Source organism: Nomascus leucogenys, chromosome 24 (assembly GCF_006542625.1).
Source record: "Nomascus leucogenys isolate Asia chromosome 24, Asia_NLE_v1, whole genome shotgun sequence".
In the NCBI taxonomy this organism is placed as follows: Eukaryota; Metazoa; Chordata; class Mammalia; order Primates; family Hylobatidae; genus Nomascus; species Nomascus leucogenys.
Genome location: NC_044404.1, coordinates 19911031 through 19935129, shown reverse-complemented (window position 1 = coordinate 19935129; position 24099 = coordinate 19911031). Strand labels below are relative to the sequence as shown.

General features: G+C 53.5%; 2 protein-coding genes across 2 annotated transcripts in view; one reads left to right on the top strand and one right to left on the bottom strand.

Annotated features, from left to right (window-relative positions):
- TMCO4 (transmembrane and coiled-coil domains 4) overlaps positions 1 to 5886 on the top strand; it is a 114107-nt gene extending 108221 nt beyond the window's left edge. Inside the window, exon 15 of the mRNA XM_030805724.1 lies at positions 4650 to 5886. Within this exon, the coding sequence (XP_030661584.1) occupies positions 4650 to 5057 (408 nt within the window). The 3' untranslated portion in view covers positions 5058 to 5886. The remainder of the gene's footprint in view (positions 1 to 4649) is intronic.
- A 1569-nt stretch (positions 5887 to 7455) lies between these two features.
- HTR6 (5-hydroxytryptamine receptor 6) lies at positions 7456 to 23846 on the bottom strand. Its single transcript, XM_003271729.4, has 3 exons — positions 22241 to 23846; positions 9702 to 9860; positions 7456 to 9509 (listed from the first exon to the last, which is right to left on the bottom strand). Exons 1-3 carry the CDS (start codon positions 22952 to 22954, stop codon positions 9057 to 9059), a joined length of 1326 nt encoding a protein of 441 aa, XP_003271777.3. The 5' UTR covers positions 22955 to 23846; the 3' UTR covers positions 7456 to 9056.
- Between the last annotated feature and the right edge of the window lie 253 nt (positions 23847 to 24099).

The window sequence follows — 24099 nt, the reverse complement described above, 5'->3', positions numbered from 1 at the left end:
TTTCCATCTGGTATCAGCTGCAGCCAGTGGACACAAACGCCTCCCTTCCTTCCTGGCCTGTTTCTACCCAGCACTGGCAACAGCCATCTACAACACTAAAAAGGTATAGGGAGGCAGTTCTTGTTTGTCCTCAGAGAGGCAGTTATCACTTGTCCCTGTGGCTCTGAAGTTTCTGCTGGCTGGAATTCAGACGTGATGGCTGGAGCTTGAGCAGCCATCTTGGGCTCCCAAAGGGATCAGCCCAGCTAACTCCCTACTCTCCATCCCCCACTTCTAGGAAACTAAGGTAAGGGAACTCATATTTACAGAGTACCTCCTGGGGTGCCAGGCACTGTGCTTCATGGTTTGTATTATTTCTTCCCAGCAACTCCTTTAGGTAGGTATCACTAACTCAAATTGCATAATGTCTCTTTAAAAGTGTTTGAGGCAGGGGATGGTGGCTCACGCCTATAGTCTCAGCAATTTAGGAGGCTGAAGCAGGAGGATCTCTTGAGCCCAGGAGTTTGAGTCCAGCCTGGACAACATAAGAAGTCCCCATCTCTATATTTAAAATTTAAAAGGCCAGGCGTGGTGGCTCATGCCTGTAATCCCAGCACTTTGGGAGGCCAAGGAGGGCGGATCACCTGAGGTTGGGAGTCCGAGACCAGCCTGGCCAACATGGTAAAATGCCGTCTCTACTAAAAATACAAAAATTAGCCAGGTGTGGTGGTGCACATCTGTAATCCCAGCTACTTGGGAGGCTGAGGCACAAAAATAGCTTGCACCTGGAAGGCAGAGGTTGCAGTGAGCCAAGATCATGCCATTGCACTCCAGCCTGGGCAACAGAGCAAGACTCCGTCTCAAAAAAAAAATTTAAGAAAAACAAAAAGTGTTTTGGATCATATAGGAACATAATATCAAAAGCTAGCATTCTCTGAGTTCCTGTGAAGTGCCAGGCCCTTGAACTCCTTACAGCAATCATTCAAGGTCATGACTCATTTTACAGATGGGGAAGCTGTGGTTCAGGAAATTGTGAGGACTGGCCCAGTTACTGGTAAGAGACAGAGCCAAGGCTGGTACCCCAGCTTTTCAGAGTCCAAACTTAGGTTCCTTCTCAGGCCCTGCAGCCACTAAATATGTGTCTGTGTCCTGCTGCAGAGGGGCACTGGCTCTGCCTTGACAACCACCCTGAGCCCAGGGCCCTGAAAACCACTTAGATGGGTGAATACACATGTGTATATTTTCCCTGGAATCTGTTTAAAAGCATTCGTGAGGAAAGGAACGAGAGGTGGGCAGATTCTAGTGGTGAGAAAATAACAAAACACAGGGAATTGTCCTTTCGTGTTTTTGAAAAATCATTTGAATAACGCAGTGTGATTTGCGATTCAAATGAAAATGCAGATGTTACCCACAGTGTCTTTGTGCTGTTTTCTGAGATTCCCGACAACAGCCTCCCTGGTGTTTTTCCTGTCCTTTTTTTAAAAGAAAGCCTTCCCCTTCAGCCTTAAAGGAAAGTCCGGTCTCGTGCGCATCTTTGGCACTAAAGCAGTCCCCCTCGACTGGCTGAGGAGAACGTGAGGCTCCATCTCAGGGGCAGATCCAGGCTGAGCAGGCTTTTGCAGGCAGCATCTCAGGCTCAGCACCAGATTTTGCTGTTTATGCGCTGTGTGTCATTAAGCAAACCGCCACCCCTCTCTGGGCTTTGCTGCCCTTCTCTGTAAAGTGAGGATGAATTTTAACCTTCCTTCCTTTCCCAGCTGATTTTCTCTGAAGAGAACAGGCTTTGGAAACAGGCCTGGATGGCCGGGCACGGTGGCTCACGCCTGTAATCCCAGCACTTTGGGAGGCCGAGGTGGGCAGATCACGAGGTCAGGAGATCAAGACCATCCTGGCTAACATGATGAAACCCTGTCTCTACTAAAAATACAAAAAAAATTAGCCGGGCGTGGTGGCGGGCACCGTGGTGGGTGCCTGTAGTCCCAGCTACTCGGGAGGCTGAGACAGGAGAATGGCATGAACCCAGGAGGCGAAGCTTGCAGTGAGGCGAGATTGCGCCATTGCACTCCAGCCTGGGCGACAGAGCGAGACTCCGTCTCAAAAAAAAAAAGAAAGGCCAGGCGCGGTGGCTCACGCTTGTAATCCCAGCACTTTGGGAGGCCGAGGCGGGCGGATCACGAGGTCAGGAGATCGAGACTACGGTGAAACCCCGTCTCTACTAAAAATACAAAAAATTAGCGGGGCGTGGTGGCAGGCGCCTGTAGTCCCAGCTACTCGGAGAGGCTGAGGCAGGAGAATGGCGTGAACCCGGGAGGTGGAGCTTGCAGTGAGCCGAGATTGCGCCACTGCACTCCAGCCTGGGTGACAGAGCGAGACTCTGTCTCAAAAAAAGAAAGAAAGAAAGAAACAGGCCTGGATTCAAATCCCAGCCCTGCCATGTTCTAGCTGTGTGACCTTGGGTCAGTCACTTTACCTCCCTGTGGCTCAATTTCATCTACAGTGAGCAGCCGACACCTAGCAAAGGAGTATATCCAAGAAGCTTATTTGCTGCAATGTTTTAAGGACCTACCACGTGTCAGGCATTGTCCATTATCGCTGCTAGGCATCAGGCATTTCAATCATACCCCTACCTGTTACTCACCAACACATCCCAACACAAAAATGGGATGGACATATGACTCTGACGAAGGGGGCGGCCACTTCTGAGTTCTTGGCCTTTGTCCTAGTTAAGCTGCAGGCCCATATAACAGAGGCCCTGCTAATGTTTTGTGCTTTTTGTTTGTTTGTTTGCTTTTTCTGGAGACAGAGTCTTGCTCTGTCGCCCAAACCGGAGTGCAGCGGCACAAGCAGGGCTCACTGCAGCCTCAATCTCCCAGGCTCAAGCCATCCTCCCACCCCAGCCTACCTAGTCACTGGAATTACAGGCACATGCCACCATGCCCAGCTAATTTTTGTATTTTTTTGTAGAGACAGGGTTTCCCCATGTTGCCCAGGCTGGTCTCAAACTCTTGGGCTCAAGTGATTCTCCTACCTTGGCCTCCCAAAGTGCTGGAATTGTAGGGGTGAGCCACCGTGCCTGGCCTAATTGTCTTAAATACATGAGGGTTGATTCTGTCACTTAAAAGAAATCAGAACAGGCCATTTAGGGCTGATGTGCCACTCCACAGTCTTCAGGGACCAAATTTCCCTATTGCTACTTGTTCTGCCTTCCTTAGTGGGCTGACTCATGGCCCAAGATGGCTGTTCAAGCTCTGGCCATCTTGTCTGAATTCCAGCCAGCAGGAAAGAGGACATGAGGGAAGAAGAGCACTCCTCCTCTTAAAGAGAATTCCAAGGAACACCACATCACACTACTGCTTCAGCTCATGGGCCAAAACTAGTCACAGTGCTATTCCTAGCTGCAAGGAAGCCTGGGGAGTGTGCCCAGCTATAAATTTGAGTCCTTGTGACTAAATAAGAAACGGGAGAGTGAGTTGTAGCCAGCACCTTGCAGTCTATGCCATAGCTTTCTTTCCAATTTGGGGACTTTTCCAGGGAAAATCCTCACAGCCAACCACTGGTGAAACTACCCTTGTGTTCCCCTTTTTACAGTGGAGGAAATTGAGAGCCAGAGGGGCAGAGGGGCCTGACCAGGGTGTCACAACCAGTGAGTAGCAGAGCCCTTCTGGGGTAGCCTAGAGCTGCAGGCATTGGCTGGGCACAGTGGCTCAGGCCTGTAATCCCAGCACTTTGGGAGGCTGAGGCAGCAGGATTTCTTGAAGCCAGGAGTTCAAGACCTGGGCAACATAGGAGACCCCATCTCTACACAACATTTAAAAATTAGCCAGGCATGGTAGCATGCATGTGTAATCCCAGCTACTCAGGAGGCTGAGGTGGGAGGATCGTTAGAGCCCAGGAGGTCAAGGCTGCAGTGAGCTATGGTTGTACCACTGCACTCCAGCCTGGATGAGAGAGAGAGAGCCCATCTCTCTCTCTCTCATTTTTCTTTTTTCTCATGCTGTTTAAACAAAAAGCTCATCCCTTAAAAAAAAAAAAAAAAAAAAAAAAAAAAAAGCTGCCAGGCGCAGTGGCTCACGCTTGTAATCCCAACACTTTGGGAGGCTAAGGCCGGTGGTGGATCACTTGAGGCCAGGAGTTCGAGACCAGCCTGGCCAACATGGTGAAACCCCTTCTCTGCTAAAGATACAAAAAATTACTGGCATGGTGGCACACGCCTATAATCCCAGCTACTTAGGAAGCTGAGGCAGGAAGATCGCTTGAACCTGGGAGATGGAGGTTGCAATGAGCCAAGATCGTGCCACAGCACCGCAGCCTGAGCAACAGAGCAAGATCCTGTCTCAAAAAGAAAAAAAAAAAGCCTCGGGCAAAGAATGAGAGCTTCTACTCCTCCACCTTTCTGTTTATCAGGAGGTTCCTTCCTGCCCCCAAAGGATCCAGATTTTTTAGAGACACATCCTTCATCTTTATTTAATAAATCCTAGAACAGCTTTGAACATAGAGCCTTCCCACCCACTCTGGATTTGAGAGCCACTGAGAGATGGAGTCATGGGTTTGGTGATCGGTTGGCTGCGGATGCTCAGGGCAAGGCTGAGGCCCAAAAGTTTGGCTAGAGGTCCCTGGGGAGGGCTGGGCTCCGCACACCCACCGTGGTGCTCACTCACTGTCTCCTGCAGGTCAGCGGCCACCTGGACTATGCCAAGCAGATGGATGCCATCCTGAAGGCCGTGGGCATCTGCACCAAGCCAGGCTGGGACGAGAAGGGCCTCTTGGTGCTGGCCCCAGGCTGCCTGCCCTCCAAGGAGCCTCGCCAGGCAGCAGCCGCCGCCTCATCAGGCGAGACCCCCCACCAGGTTGGGCAAACCCAGGGTCCCACATCCGGAGACACCTCCAAATTGGCCATGTCCACAGACCCCAGCCAAGCCCAGGTGCCGGTAGGGCTGGACCAATCTGAAGGGACCTCCCTTCCTGCTGCTGCCAGCCCTGAAAGGCCCCCCATCTGCAGCCATGGCATGGACCCCAACCCACTGGGCTGCCCCGATTGTGCCTGCAAGACCCAGGGCCCCAGCACGGGGCTGGACTGACCACAGCAGGGGACCTGAGCCGTCTTCCCCGGTCTCCATATGCAGCTCTCTCTTACACCCTCGGGTTCCTCCCAGGAGTTCTGGAGGTGCAGGATTTCCACAGGTCTCTCCTAAATTGAAGGAATTGGAACTGAAAGGGAAAGGAAATGGAAGGAAGGAAGGGGAATTTGGAGGAGCGAACATGCCCACCTTGGGAAGCTGCCTGTCCCCAGAGGATCCCCACCAGGGAGCAGCCGCCCCCTCATCAGAGACCTGCAGAGTCAACCAAGCACAGGTTAGAGTCCCAGGACTGGAAACCAACTGTGGGCTTTCTGTACTTCTTCTCATAGCTTTGGAGTCTGGCTGGCCATCAGGAGGTCCCAAGGGCTCTCTGGGGCCTGAGGCTCCCACACCAGCTCTCCCCTGGCCTCAATAAAACCAGGTGCATGCCTGCTCTTCCATCCATACTCCAGGGCTGCCCACTAGCTGACAGGCACCATCAACTGGCAGCAACAGAGCAGGCGCAGGTACAAAGAAGGCAGCTCACTCCTGCTCTTAGGAGATCCAATCAGATCTGCCCTGTACAGCCATGCAGGTTGTGCACTGCACAACTTCAGGGACATTCATCACACAGACACAATGTGAGTGTGCTCCCCCATCATGCAACATCTGGACACAACTAACAGAGCATGGTGAATACATGCTGAATTGCATTCAGTATGGCTGTGAACTAGGCCTGGGGACAAGAATGAATTTTACATGGAAAGAATTTCCTGTAGCAGGAACAGAGGGGATAACAACAGCAATAATAATAAGAAGAAGAAGCTACCACTTCTTGAGCATTACCACATACCAAGTGGTTGCCTGGGTTGTGTCAGTTGGCATTCACAGCAATCCTGTGAGGTAGGGACTATTATTATCTTCATTTTATATTTGGGGAAACTGAGGCTCAGAGAGATCAGGTAACCTGCTGAAGCCCGAACAGCTGATTAATGATGGAGCCAAGTTCCAGGCCCCTGTATGTCAGACTCCAATGCCCAAGTCCCAAGCCGCTGGGTCTGCATCCGTGAGAGCCTTCCTCTTTGTTCCTCCCACAGTCCCTGAATGACAGGGCCAGAGATAATGCACTCTTGTGCAGATGGAGAAATCAAGGCCCAGGCAGAGGAAGGACTGACAAGCTCTGGGGGAGGTGGGAGGAGGGCAGCAGAAATTAGAGTCGTAGAACATAGGAGCCAGATCCCTGCTCAGGTGCGTGTGTATTCATTTGTATTCATTTGTTCATTCAACACACGTTTATGGCTCGGCTCACACCTGTAATCTCAGCACTTTGGGAGGCCAAAGTGGGAGGATTGTTTGAGGCCAGGGGTTGGGCAACATAGCGAGACCCGGTCTCGACAAAAAATTAAAATAAAAAAATTAGCCACTGCCAACTACTCAAGAGGCTAAGGCAGGAGGATTACCTGAGCCCAGGAGCTCAAGGCTGCAGTGAGCTATGATTGTGCCACAACACTCCAGCCTGGGTGACAGAGTGAGTGAGACTCCGACTCTTTTTTTTCTTTTTTTTTTTTGAGACAGAGTCTTGTCTTGTCACCAGGCTAGAGTGCAATGGCATGATCTCAGCTCACTGCAACCTCCACCTGCCGGGTTCAAAGGATTCTCCTGCCTCAGCCTCCCGAGTAGCTGGGATTAAGGCACCTGCCACCACACCCAGCTAATTTGTTGTATTTTTAGTAGAGATGGGGTTTCACCATATTGGCCAGACTGGTCTCCAACTCCTGACCTCAGATGATCCACCCGCCTCAGCCTCCCAAAGTGCTGGGATTACAGGCATGAGCCACCATGCCCAGCCAACTGCAACTCTTTTTTTTTTTTTTTTTTTTTTGAGACAGAGTCTTGCTCTTTTACCCAGGCTGGAGTGCAATGGCGCGATCTCGGCTCACTGCAAGCTCCGCCTCCCAGGTTCACGCCATTCTCCTGCCTCAGCCTCCCGAGTAGCTGGGACTACAGGTACCCACCACCGCACCCGGCTAATTTTTTGTATTTTTAGTAGAGACGGGGGTTTCACCGTGTTAGCCAGGATGAGTCTCAATCTCCTGACCTCGTGATCCACCCGCCTCGGCCTTCCAAAGTGCTGGGATTACAGGCGTGAGCCACCGCACCTGGCCAACTGCAACTCTTAAAACACAAAATTTAAAAACAAATATTTATGCAACTCTTGTTGCTTTTAAACTAAACTGCTTATGTCATACATGGAAAATGGAGGATCTGAAAGGGGAAAGGATTTTGCTGGGGTCCCAGATTGAAGGGGCAGACTCTGGACCAGAACCCAGGACATCTACACCCAGGCCTCCCCACAACACCAGCTGCTTCTCAAGCCCCGAGTGGCCCCTCAGTTGAATCCAGTCCACACCACAGCCACTGCCTTCAGCTAGAGTTTATTGAGAGTCCCTTGGGCAGGCCTGGGGGATAGGGGAAGCCCCACAAGCACCATGGCCCCTCAGTGGCCAGCGGCCGGGGCCAGAGTTGTGTCTCATCAGCACCAAGAAGAGGGCCAGGCCAGGCGTGGAGGACCCCCTGGGAGTTTGTGTTGATGGAACTTGGGGGAGGCAGGGCTGAAAAGGGACCGATGGCAGGTAAACTGTGGCAACCAGGAGTTCCCCAACCCCCTGCCCCCAGAAACCAAGGCCCCTGTGCCGGAGTCCACCTGCCGCCTCGTGGGCCCCACCCCACACCAGGGACAGCTCTTCTTCGACTCGGCTGTGCTGACCCAAGTAGCTACCATTCCCATTTCTCTCACTGACCCCAGGGAAGGCCAGAGGGAGGTGGGCAAGGGGCTGGATTTATTTCCATCAGTTGTTCCCATCTAGGTCCAAGGACCCCCCCAGGATCGAGGAAAACCAGTCCTGAGGCTGAAAAAGAAACTGCCACCGGCCTCTTTTGCCCCCAGGAGAGGCAGTGCAGCAGCTTGGGAGCTGGGAGGGTCACTGAGAGATGGGGTCCCCACCCAGGAGCCAGAACAGGGAGTTGGGGAACCAGAGTCAGGCTTTGGGAAGCCAGGCCGGGGCTGAAGAGGGGGAGGCAAATGGAAAGAGAACAACGGGAACAAAGAGCCCTTCCTGACACACAGCCAGAGAGGCCAGGGGGCTGGATAGCTGGGGGTCGTAACAACAGAACGTACCACTTAACTGACCATGTACTGGGTGCTGGGTACACACTGTCTTAATTCTCAAGACAACCCTGCAAGATAGGCATCATTTCTCTACCTTACACATGGAATAACCGAGACTCGGAGAGGTTAAGTAACTCGTGTCAGGCCCCAGAGCTCACAGGTGGTAGAGCAGAGGCCCACATGCATGCTTGCCTGCCTCCCAGGTGCAGCTGCTGCCACATATATACCAGGGAGGGGAGACTGGCAGGTCCAAAACCCTCCAGCAAATCATTCTGAGGGTTAAAGATCATCTAAGGCAGCACATCTCAAACTGTAATGGGCATGTGATTCACCTGGGATCTTGGTAACATGCAGTTCTGACTCAGCAGGTCTGGGCAGGGGCAGAGATGTGCATTTTTCACAAACTCCCAAAGGTGATGGCAATGCTGATCGTCCATGGACTACACTGTGAGTAGCAAGGGGTTCAGCCCAGCATTAATCCATGCCTGCGGGTGGGGGCATTCCCTCCCGTCCAGCCTGAGAGAATGGGCAAAGACCATGATTGTTTTCATCCCAACCTGAACCAAGAGGTCCTTCTCCCCAACATCCAGAGTCCTCCAGCCCATCCTCTGCACACACACGTTACGCTCAACAGTGGAGCATCCTTCAGAACACGGTATCTGAGTCAGCTATGATCCCTGCAGGTAAGGGGCCTGGAGATGGCAGCAGGGGCCAGCTCTGCGCAACCCCCTGGAGCTCAGAGGGCTCCTAGGAGACCTGCAGCCTCCTAGTCTTAGCCAGGAGCTGGCCCAAGCCCTCGGGGTCTGGGTTCTGCTCAATCCAGCTCCCCACTGGCCAGCCCCAAGCCCAGGTCAGTTCGTGGGGGTGCCAAGTGGATGCGGCCGCAGCTCGGGCTCCGCAGGGTCGATGTTGAAGAAGTTGACGGCGGCAGCAGCAGCCCTGGTGGGCAGCGGGGGGTCCCGGGTGGCCTCGCCAGGAAGCAGCAGCTGGGCCGTGAGCTGCAGGCCTGAGGAGCCGCCTGAGCCTGCGTCTGAGTCCGAGTCTGAGTCCGGCGGCAGGGGCAGCGGCAGCACCTGCTGTAAGCTAAGGCCGGGCCGGGGGCCGCTGTGAGAGGTGCGCAGTGATGGCGAGGCCAGGTTGGACTGGCGCTCCCGGGGACAGCGTGGACATGGCAGGAACCTGCCCAGCGCCCGCTTGAAGTCCCGCATGAAGAGTGGGTAGATGATGGGGTTCATGGTGCTGTTACAGTAACCCAGCCACGTGAGGACATCGAAGAGGCCTGGGGAGATGCAGTCGCACACGGCCTGAGGGGAGGGGATGCGTCATGCCTGGTCCCAGGGCAGGGACCCAGGCCACCCTTCCCAGCACGGATGGAGCAGACACACACACATGCACCACGAGAGGCAGCCTGCCCTCCCCTGTCCCCATTGCCTGGGCTGGGATCCAGGTCCTCTCCTGCAAGGGCCGGACTCACCTACCCCCTGCTGCGGCATTACCTGGACTATGTTGGCCACAAAGAAGGGCAACCAGGTCACAAAGAACATGCCCAGCAGGATGCCCAGTGTCAGGCTGGCCTTCAGGGCCTTCCTGCTGTGCTTCGTGGCTAGACGCCTGCTGTCAGCAGACTCCACCCCTGGGCGTGGGGTCCTGGGCACCTGCAGAAAGGAAGGCCACGTGAGTCCATTGAGAAAGGGCCCCCGTCTGACCCTGATCCTAGCCACAGACTGAGCTTCAATCCTAATTCTAGACTGAGCCCTAGTGCCAGGATTAAACTGAGCCCTGTTCCTTGACTGAGTTCCAACTAGAGTCCTAGACCGAGCCCTGACCCTGACTCCAGGCCAAGCCCTGACATCAGCAATAAACTAAGCTCTGACCTTGGTCCCCCACTGAACCCTGACACCTACCATAAAGCCCTACATAACCGAGTTCTCAAACCAAGCCTCAAGCGTGGACCTAGACTGAGCCCTGATCCTGGTCCCACACTGAGCCCTGATCCTGACCCAGAATTTCATAAGGAGCTCTAGGAAGTGCAATGAAACAGAACAATACCTGAAACACAAATCAGATGGTTCAGAAGAACAACCATCCCTGCAAAGACAATACGTAACACAGGCCAACACACTTATTACAATGAGCCCAGCACCTTCCAAAGCCTTTAGTGCTACAGAAATCAATTGCAATTGACTGGGCGCAGTGGCTCACGCCTGTAATCCCAGCACTTTGGGAGGCCAAGGCAGGCAGATCACTTGAGGTCAGGAGTTTGAGACCAGCCTGGCCAACAGGGTGAAACCTTGCCCCTACTAAAAATACAAAAATTAGCCAGGCATGGTGGCAGGCACCTGTAATCCCAGCTACTCGGGAGACTGAGGCAGGATAATTGCTTGAACCCAGGAGGTGGAAGTTGCAGTGAGCCAAGGTTGCATCACTGCACTCCAAGCCTGGGTGACAGAGCGAGACACACACAAAATCAATTGCAATTGAACAGTACTTGAAAAAGAGGACCTGTTACTGTCCAGAGCTTGACAATTGCTTTGTATGTGGATTCTCTTCATATTTGGGAGCAATAGTCTTGCCTGGGCAATTACTCTTGAGCCCCACAAAATAGAAAGGCTTTTTGGAGAATGTGTGCACAAAGCCAATGTTTGCAGCTAAATCTCTTATAGGTTCCTAAGGATGCTGGTGACCTTGGCATTTTACAACTCAATTATACTGTGAACTGGCAGGCATCTCCATTCTCAAAAGTGGACAGGAAGAGGAGGAGGGGGTAGGAGGGAAGAGGAGAAAGAAGCTACTTCCCAGCAGCCACTGAAAGGAAGGCATGGGCCCGGGGAGGTTAGAATTTGACTTTGCAAACTGGCCCCCACAGTTCCAAAGGGCTCTCTGAGCTGGATGATTCTTTAGCTCAGCAGTGCTCTTCACTTGTTAAACTTCATGAGCCCTTTGAAAAGCTAACAAAATCTGCACACACACACACACACCCCTCCCCAGAAAATAAAAGGCTTATAAATTTTTATACACACACACAGACAAGAAAACAACGTTCCACACTTCCAGAAGGTTCAGAGATGACCTTGAAGTCTCTAGGTTTCCACCAGAAACCCCTAGGAGTCCGTGAAAGCTGGGATGTGAAGCCCTCCTCTAAACCATGTGTTTCTGTAATCAATGTGGATTTTCATATATTAGATTTACACAAAATTAGGCCCACCTCTATTTCCTATTTAATTCCCGTGGGCAGTGGTGTGCACAATTCATCATGAGCTACGCAAAGGGTGTGTTTGCTGTCTGTGAACACATCTGGGCTTTGACAGCCAGGGATTTTCCTGGCACTGGGATTTGTCCAGTTCCTAAATTGCGTGAGAGCCCTGCTTAGTTCTCGAGGCCAGAGGTGGGTTGGATGTGGGGAGATGAGGTCAGAAGGAGGCAGGAGCAGAGCCAGATTCCCAGGCAACCTTCCGCAGATGGAAAGGCGGAGGAGGCAAAGCCAAGATGTGTCAACTCCAGGGAGCACCAAAGCCAACACCCCACCCCACTCTGCTGCGCATGCCCTCGCCTCCAGCCCCTGCTCTTTCTAGGCCTCCAGAGTTGGTGTCTTGTCCATGGTGCTGAAACGCCAACTACATGCGGTCTTTTCATAGGAGCTGGAATTCTAACTCCGAAATGGCAAGGAGGTTGCTGGGGCAGGGAGACGAAGCACATTGTAATCCCCACCCCTCAACGTGTTTCTTCACATGAAATCTGGTTGTACAAATATCAAGGTTATACAAATTCACAACAGAGGCCTTGGTTTCTCCCTTCTGTCTTGGTGCGACAGCGTTGTACAGAGGCAAAAGCTGGGCTTGTAAGACAGGTGATCTGGCTTCAAATCATGCCTCTACCACTTACTCACTCTGTGATCTTGAGAGAGCCTCTGTTTCCACATCTGCAAAATGGGAGAAATGATACTCAGCTTACGGCGTTGCTGTGAAGCTGTGGATAATAAATGCATGCATAGTGTCTGACACTGAGTAGGTGCTAAATGCCTGGTAGCCATGTTGCTGTTTCAGTGATATGTGCTGTGACGTTGGGGTGATTTTGAGCACTGCTGGGGAGCCTGTCCTTCTGCCAGCAGCTCTGGCCTCCCAAAAGCAGCACAGACACCAAGACAAATGCTCTGAGTCACCAGGCTGCAGCTCAGATGCTATGACTAGAGGATGCTCTCCTCCGACTCCACCCCATCATACACAAGTCTGCTCCAAAGTCATTCCAAGTTAGTGAGGGAGCAAAAGAGGGTCTTACTCTCCTCCCTCCTCCTCTAGTTTTCTCTCCTCCAGAGCGGACTCTATATGGCTTTTGTGACCACATCATGGTCGGCCTGGAGGAAGAGGCTCCTGCTTCCCCAGAAGAATCTCCTAAGACCTGCCACACCTTCAAATTGCTGCCATCAATGGGAATAGACGGCATGGAGAGGGATGAGACACTCATCTAGGCATCACTTTGACCCTTAGTGACCTGAGGAGGGCAGGGGACAGGAGGCAGCCCTGATCTTATCAGAGCTCTAGGGCATGGGGGAAACTGAGGCACTAGGGGGAATATCTCAGGTCAATCACTGGGGAAAGGAGCTCCAGAGAATGGGGTGAAGATGAACTGAGATTCCCTTTCTAGTCTCCCTGGGAACAATTCCAGGTTTTTCTTTCTCCTCTGCTTTCCAGAGAGTTGACTCAAGAACACAGGCAAGAGGAAAGAGAGAAGGAAACTGAGACTCAGAAAGGGTAGAGGACACTCTACCCTTCCCAAGGTCACACTGTTCCAGTACAAGGCCTCCACGCAAAACCTGAGTGGCCCCAAATCAGCATTATCATCCCCATTTCTTGAGCACTTACTACACATCAGCATTTGATAGTCATTAGGTTGTTCAGTCTTTGTGAGAGGTAGGCATTGTCATCCCCATTTTGCAGATGAGACAACTGAGACTCGGAGAGGCAAAATGACTTGCCAGAAGTCACACAGCAGTTGAGAGTTGAGCTGGGGATTCCATCATTTCTGGCCTCAGGAACTCCACTCTGCCCACTTCACCAAGCTGCTTCCACCTTTGGAGATGGCATCCATGGGCCCAGTCAGGGTGGGGTTACAGAAACCCCACCACTGTCAGCAAGAGGCCCTCATGGATCAGAAGCCAATGGCAGTCACTAGTCCACACCCCGGCATCTGGCTGATGCTGGCATCACCCTTCTGGATTCTCTCTCCCCTGTAAGCACCTCGCAGCCCCTCAGGGCCATGTCCTGTCATTTGCATCTCCCGTCTGTATCAGTGTCAGAGGGCAGCTTCCTGAAGGACAATCCAGGGCCCTTCCAGCCAACAATCGCACGTACAGCTTCCAGCCAACACCTACATTCATGTCTGCATGCTTGACACATCCAAGAATGTGTCCCACAGCACTACTCGTGATAGGAAAAAATTGGAAACAGCCTTAATGTCCATCAAAAGAAGAGTGGTTTAGGCTGGGTGTGGTGGCTCACGCCTATAATCTCAGCCCTTTGGGAGGCCAAGGTGGGCAGATCACTTGAGGTCAGTAGTTCGAGACCAGCCTGGCCAACATGGCGAAACCCTGTCTCTACTAAAAATACAAAAATTAGCCAGGTGTGGTGGTGCATGCCTGTAGTCCCAGCTACTCAGGAGGCTGAGGCAGGAGAATCACTTGAACCCAGGAGGTGGAGGCTGCAGTGAGCCGAGATCACACCACCACACTCCAGCCTGGGTGACAGAGTGAGAGTTTGTCTCAAAAAAATAAAAAGAGAAGAGTGGTTTAAATAAACCATGGTGCATTCCCACTACAGAATACTACACAGATGTTTTAAAAGAATGAATCAATCAAATGAAAAGATCTCCATGATTATTAAATTATAATAGCAGCTTGCAAAGTAATAGATACAGCATGATTCTATTTGTTTAAAAAACAATATCCAACACAAAGCACTAAGTTTCTTTAGGTACCTGTATAAATACATAAGCACATAGAGAATGACCCGGAAGGGCCAGGTGCAGTGGCTCACACCTGTAATCCCAGCACTTTGGGAGGCCGAGGCAGGTGGATTGCTTGAGTCCAGGAGTTCAAGACCAGCCTGGGCAACGTGGTGAAACCCCATCTCTACAAAAAATACAAAAATTAGCCAGGCATGGTGATGTGTGTCTGTAGCCCCAGCTACTGGGGAGGTTGAGGTGGGAGGATCACCTGAGTCAGAAGAGGTCAAAGCTGCAGTGAGCCGTGGTTGTACCACTGCACTCCAGCCTGGGTGACAGAGTGACACCCTGTCCTAACAGAAAAAAAAAAAAGACCTAGAAGGACATATCCTAAATTGATGCATGTCCCTGGGAGTGAAAGGTGATTAGCTGGAATTTGGAGGTCTTTTCCTTCATCCCTATTGTTGAATTTTTAAAGTATATTTATGTATTCCTTTATGCAATTAATTTTATTTATTTATTTATTTTTTGAGACGAAGTCTCGCTCTTGTTGCCCAGGCTGGAGTGCAATGGCACGATCTCAGCTCACCACAACCTCCGCCTCCCGGGTTCAAGCGATTCTTCTGCCTCAGTCTCCCAAGTAGCTGGGACTACAGGTGTGCACCACCATACACATCTAATTTTGTACCTTAGTAGAGATGGGGTTTCTCCATGTTAGTCTCAAACTCGCGATCTCAGGTGATCCGCCCACCTCGGCCTCCCAAAGTGCTGGGATTACAGGCGTGAGCCACCACGCCCAGCCCACAATTAAATTTTTTTACCATCATCTGATCATAGTGTGAGAGTTACAAGACAGACTCTGGAGCCAGACTGCCTGGTTTCAAATCCTGGCTCTGTTACAAACTAGTGGAGTGACCTTAAGCAAGTTACTTCATCTATGCTTCCACTTTCTGTTCTGTAAAATGGCATTAAAACAGCATCTACCTCATAGGATTATAATAAGGATAAAATAAAATAATACACTGAAAGTTAGAATGGTGCCGGCACATAGGAAGTCCCATAGAAGTGTTAGCTATGATTGTCGTTATTACTAGTCTCTGGCTCAGCTGTTTGATAATGGTGGTGATGGTGCTGGTGACAGCAGTGATGTTTTTCCCTAGAAAGGGTCAAAGTCGGCCGGGCACAGTGGCTCACACTTGTAATCCCAGCACTTTGGGAGGCCGAGGTGGGCGGATCACGAGGTCAGGAGATCGAGACCACGGTGAAACCCCGTCTCTACTAAAAATACAAAAAAAAATTAGCTGAGCGTGGTGGCGGGTGCCTGTAGTCCCAGCTACTCGGGAGGCTGAGGCAGGAGAATGGCGTGAACCCGGGAGGCGGAGCTTGCAGTGAGCTGAGATTGCGCCACTGCACTCCAGCCTGGGCGACAGAGCGAGACTCCGTCTCAAAAAAAAAAAAAAAAAAAAAAAAAAGAAAGGGTCAAAGTGGTGAGCTCCCCAGAAACATATATTTTACCAACAACAGGAAAAGACAGGCACGAACAACTGTTGTTGTTTTAAAGATGGGGTCTTGCTCTGTTGCCTGGGCTGGAATGCAGTGGCATTGACCATACCTCACTGCACCCTCAAACTCCTAGGCTCAAGCAATCCTCTCACCTCAGCCTCTTCGAATAGCTGTAACTACAGGTATGTGCCACCAGGCCTGGCTAATTTTTTATATATATTTTTAGAGACAGGAGCTTGCTATGTTGCCCAGGCTGGTCTCGAACTCCTAGCTTCAAAGGATCCTCCTGCCTTGGCCTCCCAAAGTGTTGGGATTACAGTTGTGAGTCACTGCCTAGCTGAAATTTGTTGATCACTTACTATGTGCCTGGTATTTTATATATATTATCTAATTGACTCTTCAAACAGACTTGTGTGATAGATGTCATGACCCCTGGAGCATAAGGAGGTAAAATGCCTTGCCCAAGGTCGTCCAGCTATGAGGGAAAAGAGGCAGGGCTTGAACCCTGACCAGCCAGACCCCCAAGCCCCTGCTCCAGCCCTGGCTGCACCAGGCTGCCTGGCTCTGAGCAGCAGCCAAGCCTGCCATGCTCGGCAGTGTCACTCTGCCAGCCTCTCCCTGGCTCGGCCCCCTCCTCCCCCTCACAGATATTTCTGTGATCACAGCCTCCTCCTCTGAGGAGGAGGAAAGACAGAGATGGAAGGGAAGATGGATCACTAAGACAGAATGACGCTCAGTTGGGTGAGAGAGGGTGAAAAAAGGAGGGGGAGGAGGAAAAGCAGGAGAAATTGATGGGACAGGAGAAGGGGGAGGGGAAGACGGAGCACACAGAAGGAAGACATGGGAACTGAAGGAGAGAAGGGTGGGTGGGTGTGGGGAGGAAGGTGAGGTGTAGAGATGGGATGAGGTTATGGGCCACAGAGACCCAGAAATCCTGCCAGGAAGAGGAGGAGGCTGGGCCTCTCCTGCTGGGCTCTCCCTCAAGCCGATGGCCCATGCTGCATCTCTGAAACTGTCCCTAACACCCTGGACCCTCCACAATCTCCCAAGGATGGCTCAGTGCCACCCACATCCAGGCCCCCACCTTCCACCCTGCTCCCAACACACACTCCCCTGCCCCGGTAGCTCCTCACTCTGCCCCACAGCTCTTCCTCCATTCCCAGCCCACACTCCCAGCCCCAGTGCTAAGCTGGGCCCCTTCCTCCCAGCCCTGAGGTGGTGGGAACACCTGGTGGAAACCACTAAGCCAACCAGTGGCCTTTTAAAAGCCCGTTTCCATAAATAGACATATGGAGAGGGGATGAAATGCTCAAGGCTGACCAGCTCCCATGTTCTGACCCCAGAGGAACTGGGGCCTCGAGACCTATGCCCAGCTCCTTTCCCTCTGCAGGGAAGCTAGAGACTGGAATGGGGCAGGAAGCCAAGGCTAAGTGGGGCTGGGCACAGGAAAAGGGAAGGGGTCCAAGGCACTCACATCTGATTCATTCTCATCACTTCCTTTAGGTCCAAACATTGAGGGGGCCTCCACCTCCAGGCCAGCTCTGGTGGGAAGAAAGGGGCGGTGACCCAGGAGGGCCAAGTAGAGGCAGCATCCCAGATGCAATTTCCCAAAATGCAGGCCGTTCACCAGGCAATCAGGAAAATGGCCTGCAGGAGGCTTGCTTAGGAGCCGAGTGGATTTGAAAGCAGGAACAGAGGCAGAGTTTGCACACGTCACGTTCAAACCAAGAGAATGGGCTTTCCAGAAAGCGGGGGGATTAGAACAGACACATTTCTGGCTTGAGAGGCCCCTGAGTCACTCTGCCTTAGAAGTAAGGTGCTGGCCTAACCAACCCATGAAGACCCCTCCAGCCTTTCACTTTAGGGCTGGGTGTGAGTGCTTTGCTTTCATCTTCAAACATACACAGTAAATAATAGATTTTGAATGTTTGCCGGGTGAGGCACCCCTCTTATAAGCTCCATAATCCTCATCATGATACAGTTTGATGATTAATGTCTGTACCCCTAACTAGAACAGATTTCAAGAGGGCAGGTGCTGTTGGTCTCGTTCACCACCACATACACAACCTAGAACAGCTGCTGTGCAAAGCAGGTGTCAATACATGTCACCAAGCAAATGAATTCACACGATAAAAAGCTCAGGATCATGACACTCAAGAAGTGACTCTGAAAGGCATGAGAAAACAGGCAACCGCACAAACAGGGCTGGAATACCAGGCTCCTTGAAGCACTGTGTTCACTGAGTTCCTTCCATCAATACATACTGAGCACCCACAATGTGCCAGGTGCCCCTAATTCCTGAGACCATGGGGGAAAACAGAAAGACAGGCCAGGCACGGTAGCTCACGCCTGTAATCCTAGCACTTTAGAAAGCCAAGGCGGGTGGATTGCCTGAGCTCAGGGGTTCAAGACCAGCCTGGGCAACACAGTGAAACCCCATCTCTACTAAAATACAAAAAATTAGCCCGGTGTGGCGATATGCACCTGTAGTCCCAGCTACTCGGGAGGCTGAGGCAGGAGAATTGCTTGAACCTGGGAAGCGGAGGTTGCAGTGGGCCAAGATCACGCCACTGCACTCCAGCCTGGGCGAGAGAGTGAGACTCCATCTCAAAAAAAAAAAGAAAAGAAAACAGAAAAACAAGTTCCCCACCCTCATAGGCCTAAATTCTAGAGGAAGGAAATAAACAGTAAATAAATAAAAATGGGTAGGTATAGAACACGTCAGGAGGTGGGAGGTGCTGCTGAGAGAAATAACTTAGTAAATGAGGACTGGAGAGGACCTGGGGAGGGTGACAGGTGCTGCTCTTGAGAGAGGGATTAGGGGAGGCAATTCAACAGAGGCTGGAAGGAAATTATGGAAATTAGGGGGAGAAGAGGGTGGAGACCTGAAGAAAGGGCACTCCAAGCAGAAGGAACCGCAAGTGAGGCAGAATGGGCTTGGTGTGTTCAAGGAACAGCAAGAAGGCCAGTATGGCGGAAAGAGAAGAAACAAGCGGGATTACAGAAGGAGAGGAGGCCAGATAGGGTCAGAGGGCCAGGTGATGTGAGTCACAAGGCCACCAGAGCAGAGGAATGAAGCGGCAGGAACTGCATTGTAAAGGGATCATTGGGGTCACTGTGGAAGGTTGAAAGGGAGCAAGAATGGAATCAGGAAGTCAATTAGGGCCAGGTGCAGTGGCTCACGCCTGTAATCCCAGCAGTTTGGGAGGCCGAGGCTAGCAGATCACATAAGGTCAGGAGTTCAAGACCAGCCTGGCCAACATGGTGAAACCCTGTCTCTACTAAAACTACAAAAATTAGCTGGGCGTGGCGGCACGTGCCTTTAAGCAGCCCAGGTAGGAAGTCATCAGCGTGTGGGTGATATTTTCAGTTACGAGACAAGATGAGGTCACTAACAGAGCAAATGTGGAAAAAGGATGAGATGCTCCGGGGACTGAGGCCTAGGGATGCCATGGCTTGGGCGGATCAGGAGGACCCAACAGAGGAGACCAGAAGGCACAGAGAAGAAAAGGGGCAAGGTGTAGGGTCCCCGAGCAAAGCATTTCAAGAGCATCACTGCCCACAGGCAGCACACCAGCACAGGGCGATGGCACCAGCCAGATCTGAGCTTAAACCTCACTTACCAACTGTGCAATCTTGGGCAAGTCACCTCCCTCTCTGAGCCTCAGTTTCCCCACCTGTCTAACAGGGGTGCTGGTAGTACTTGACTCATTGGGTGTTTGGGGGATTAATAAGTTTAGCTCAGTGCCTGGTACAGAGTGAGTGCTCACAGATTGTGGGGCTGCAGCTGTTAGCACCTGGGAGACTCCTGCCCAGGTTCCAAGACCACAGATTCAGGTTCAAGCCTAGTACCAGCCAGCGAGATTCATGGAAAGAAAATCTGTGTGGTACCGGCACCGCTGGAACTAGGAATCCTGATCTCTCCCGCCCCAACCTCACCCAGACCAGCCAACTTCTCACATCCTTAGTCATGAGAGCAGAGCTTTCTGAACTGTGGGAATGGAGATGATTTTAGATGGTAAAGGGACACCCCATAAAATGAGTGAATCACAGAATGAGCACGTCAGCCCATTACAGCTGTCTTCCAGCTCTTCTAGGTGCATCAAGAGAAAGTCCCACATTGATGCTATCATGTTTGTGATACCTTCTAGCACGCTACAAAGAGAAAGCAGGCCCTAGGCGCATCACCTCAACCACACCAAGCTGCATTTCAGTGATACAGCTGGAGCTTCTTCAGTTTCACTGAAGTGGTGTTTGTGATCGCCTTCTATTCATGGCAAGGGATACAGATTTTCCATTTCTAGAGGAGATACGAAGTTTTCTTTCTACACAAATTCATGGAAGTAAAAAGATAAAAGAGATGATTTAAAGAAAATGCTAAGAATGCCAGGCACGGGGGCATGCACCTGCAATTCCAGCTACTCGGGAGGCTGAAGTGGGAGCTCGAGGCCAGCCTGGGCAACATAGTGAGACCCTGTGTCTAATAAGTAAATAAATAAAATGCCAAATGCATGTGAATTAAGTGGCTTGAGGTGTGGAGGTGGTGGTGGAAGAGGCATTAAGGAAGATATCCCCAGGCAGTTCTTGAATGCCTGAAGCTTGTGAAACACTCCTTTTCAAGAACCCAGGGACGCCTGTAATCCTAGCACTTTGGGAGGCTGAGACAGGAGGATCGCTTGAGCCCAAGAGTTCAGTGAGTTATGATCGTGCCAATGCATTCCAGCTCTTCAGGCTGGAATGAGCTATGATCAATTCTAAGCTGCAGTGAGCTATAATCACGCCACTGCAGTCCAGCCCTCCAGCCTGGGTGACAGAGCAAGACTCTATCTCTTAAAAAACAACAATAACAACAACAACAAAAAAAACAAGAACCCAGGGTATATGGCCCAAGGCAGCCATCCCACCCATGAAGAAGCAAGTCAGAGTCCCAGCCACCTGCCAAGGCTCAAGAATATTCTACAGGGAGCATGGATAGGGAGAAGGAGCAGGGTGGCAGCCAGGACTCCCAGTCCATGTGGGGCCCTGCCCCCACCCCAGGTGATGGGCAGGGGCAACTTTGGGCCTCACCCACTGGGGTGGGACAGGCAAGCTTGTCTGGGGGACTGCCAAGAAGGGTATTAGCCTTTCACCCCTCTGCCAAGTCCCCATGTGCCCAGTGACCTCTAATGCAACCCCCACCCTCCTAGAGCTTTCACCACCCAAGGCTACACCAAAAGAGCCCGGCTGGGACTTTCCTCAAGACCTGCAACCTAAGTCACTGGGTCTCAGGCCTGGTCGGTCTACACTCCCACCCCTCCAGGGTGGACAATAGGAGTCAGGTGCACTGCGGCCTGCATGGCAAGAGCAGGCAGTCACTTATAGAAAATGCAAGGCCTTGAGCTAAGAGCACCTACCCCATTCCCAGGCACTGAAACAAGATGGGACCTACTATGCACAGTGGGGATCAAAACTGACCTCGATCAGGAGGTCAAGACCAGCCTGGCCAATATGGTGAAACCCCGTCTTTACCAAAAATACAAAAGTTAGCCTGGCGTAGTGGTGGGTGCCTGTAATCCCAGCTACTCAGGAGACTGAGGCAGAAGAATCACTTAAACCCGTGAGGCGGAGGTTGCAGTGAGCCAAGATCGCGCCACTGCACTCCAGCCTGGGCGACAGAGCGAGACTCCGTCTCAAAAAAAAAAAAAACCAAAAAAACTGACCTCGTTATGTGTGACCTTCCTGGAGGGTCAGGGAGGCAGAATGAGCAAGTCATTCTTATGACTTGTTCTTATGGAGAATAACAGAGATGGGGAGTGCAGATGGGCCTGCAGACAGGGTGGTCAAAGATGGCCCCTGGGAAGAAGGCAGCCAGGGGAAGAACATTCCAGGCACAGGGAACAGCAGGTGCAAAGACCTGGGCACAGAAGTAAGTCCAGGGCCTTCTAGAACCGTGAGAAAGGCCACAAGGCTGTTGCAGAGTAAGAGAGAGGGAGAGGGGAGGTGACACTGGAGAGGTTGGCAGTGCGGGATCCTGAGGCCAGATCCTGAGACAGGTTTTCTTTATCTGGAGCACAGTGGGGAGCCTGAAGAGTCTGAAGCAGGGGAGCGACATGATCACTTCTTTTTTAATTGCTCCGGCTTCTATGCAGAAGATGGAGAGTACTGGGTCTGCGGCAGAAGCAGGGGAGCCAGGAGAAGTCTATGCACCCTCCCGGGTAAGAAGTGGCAGGGGAGATGGCACCTGTTTAGAGCAGCACCAACAGGTCTCGCTAATGAATGGCACGAGGGTGAGGGAGAAAAGTATTCCTAAGTTCCTGGCATGTGATGCCGCAATGGTGGGGAAGACCAGGGAGGCAAAGATGGGGAGAGTTGGGCCACCATAAATTCCCTGTTGCACATGGTACGTGGGAGAAGCCTGCACCACCATCCTGACGGAGCTATCCTGTGGTGGGTGGGTCAGGCATCGGGTCTGGAGTTCAGAAGAAAGGTGGGCGCTCCCAACAGCCACGCAGGGCCATGAGCAAATGTGTGCTAAGTGGGGATGCCCAGGGGGTCCCCAGGGACTGCTCATTCCTCTCTATCCCACAGCCTGGGTCTCCCTGCGCACCCCGGGTACCTGCAGCGTCTCCGAGGCCTGGCTGGCCATGCCGGTAGTGAGGGAGGCCACCTGCACGGCCTGCTTGCGGGCAGCCAGCAGGATCCTGCAGTAGGTGAAGCATATGGCACCCGAGGGCAGGAAGAAGGTGAGGCCCGACGCCACGAGGACGAAGGGCAGGCTGGCCAGCAGGCGGCACTGGCCCGGGACGGGTGGCCGTGCGTGGCCCAGCTCGTGCCAGCCCAGCAGCAGGGGCAGGAAGGAGGCGAGTGCGGCGAGGCTCCAGGCGCCCAGGACTAGCGCCAGGGCACGCGGGAGTGTCATGCGCAGCTTGTAGCGCAGCGGCGAGAGGATGAGCAGGTAGCGGTCCAGGCTGATGAGACAGAGGTTGAGGATGGAGGCGCTGCAGCACATCACGTCGAAGGCTGTCCAGAGCAGACAGAGGCCGCGCGCCAGCACCCAGCGCCCGTACAGAGCGTTCAGCATGGCCGGCGGCATCACCACCAGCCCCACCATCAGGTCGGACGTGAAGAGCGACACCAGGAAGAAGTTGGACGTGTTGCGCAGCGCGGGCTGAGTGCAGATGAGCGCGATCAGCAGCGAGTTGGCCGCCGCCGTCAGCGCGATGACCACGCACAGCGCGGCCGCCACCCAGCCGCTGCCTCCCGGGGCCGACGGCGGCCCTGCCCCCCAGGCCAGGGTGCTATTGGCGGTGGGGCCCGGCTCTGGGACCATGAGGACCGGGGGTGGAGGGCAAGGGCGTGATAGGGTGGCGGGAAGGCAGATGAGGGCCCCGGCGAAGCCCAGGCTGGACGGGGACCGTCGGTGAGAACAGACCGAGACTCACCACGCCCCCCGGGGGAGGCGAGAGGCGGGACATGGGCGGGGGCGCTGGGTCGCGCTAGGTCAGAGGGCAGCGACTACGGGAGGACGCAGAGTGGCTATTTGGGCGCCCTCGGGGACGGGGCAGGGACACCTGGAGCAAACGGGTTGGAAGTTTGGGGAGGGGCACCCGATGAGCCGAGGCCCCTAAAGGAAGCGGCGGAAAGTCAAGCAGAGGTCGGATGGGCGCCCTGGGGTGGGAACAGAGCCCCCTGGAGGGGGCGGGCAGCAAGATAGGGGAGGGGCGTCCAGCCGGGTCAGAGTGCGGGGAAGTGGGAACGCGGAGAGGTGGGTGCGGGGGATGAATGGGCGCTCTCGAGCCGGAGCAGGCTCCCCGCGGCCGGTGGGCGTGTGGGGTGCCAGGGCGGGGTCCGCAGGACGGGGGCCTAGGGGCCGGAGCAAAGCCCCCCTGGGAAAGGCAGGACTCAGCTGGCGCGGAGGCACCGGGATCGGGCGCACACGGCCTGTGCGGCGCGGGGGTTCGCCGGGGCCGCCAGGCCCCGCGGGAAGAGGAGGGCAGCGGCCGCGCGGCGCCCCCTCCCCACCCGGCCGCAGGGTCGCCTCCGTCTCCCGCCCGCACTGGTACCTGGGGCGCTCTGGCTGCTCCGCCGCCTGCGACTGCGGCAAGCGCCGCGGGGCTGCGAGAGGAAGAGGCGTCCGCGGGCCGGGCGGGCGGCGGGCCCGGGTCTCCCGAGCCCGGGAGGCGCCGCGAGGGGCCCGCACGCGCGGAGGAGCGGCCGGGTGCAGCCTGGAGCGCGCGGTCCCCGCGCCGCGGAGCGTGCGCCCCGCCTCGCGGTGGGCGGGGAGAGCCGAGCCCTGGCCCTGCAGGGGGGCGGGGTCCTGGCACCCCGGGCCTGTGGGCCGAAAATCAGAGCGCCCCAGCTGCGTGGGGTCACCTCCCGGGCTGTGGCAGCCCCCACGCCCTCAGATGCTCCTCCCAACCCACATGTGGCGGCGGCGCAGGCGGAACTCGGAGAAGGGGGCTGTGACCTGCCTTT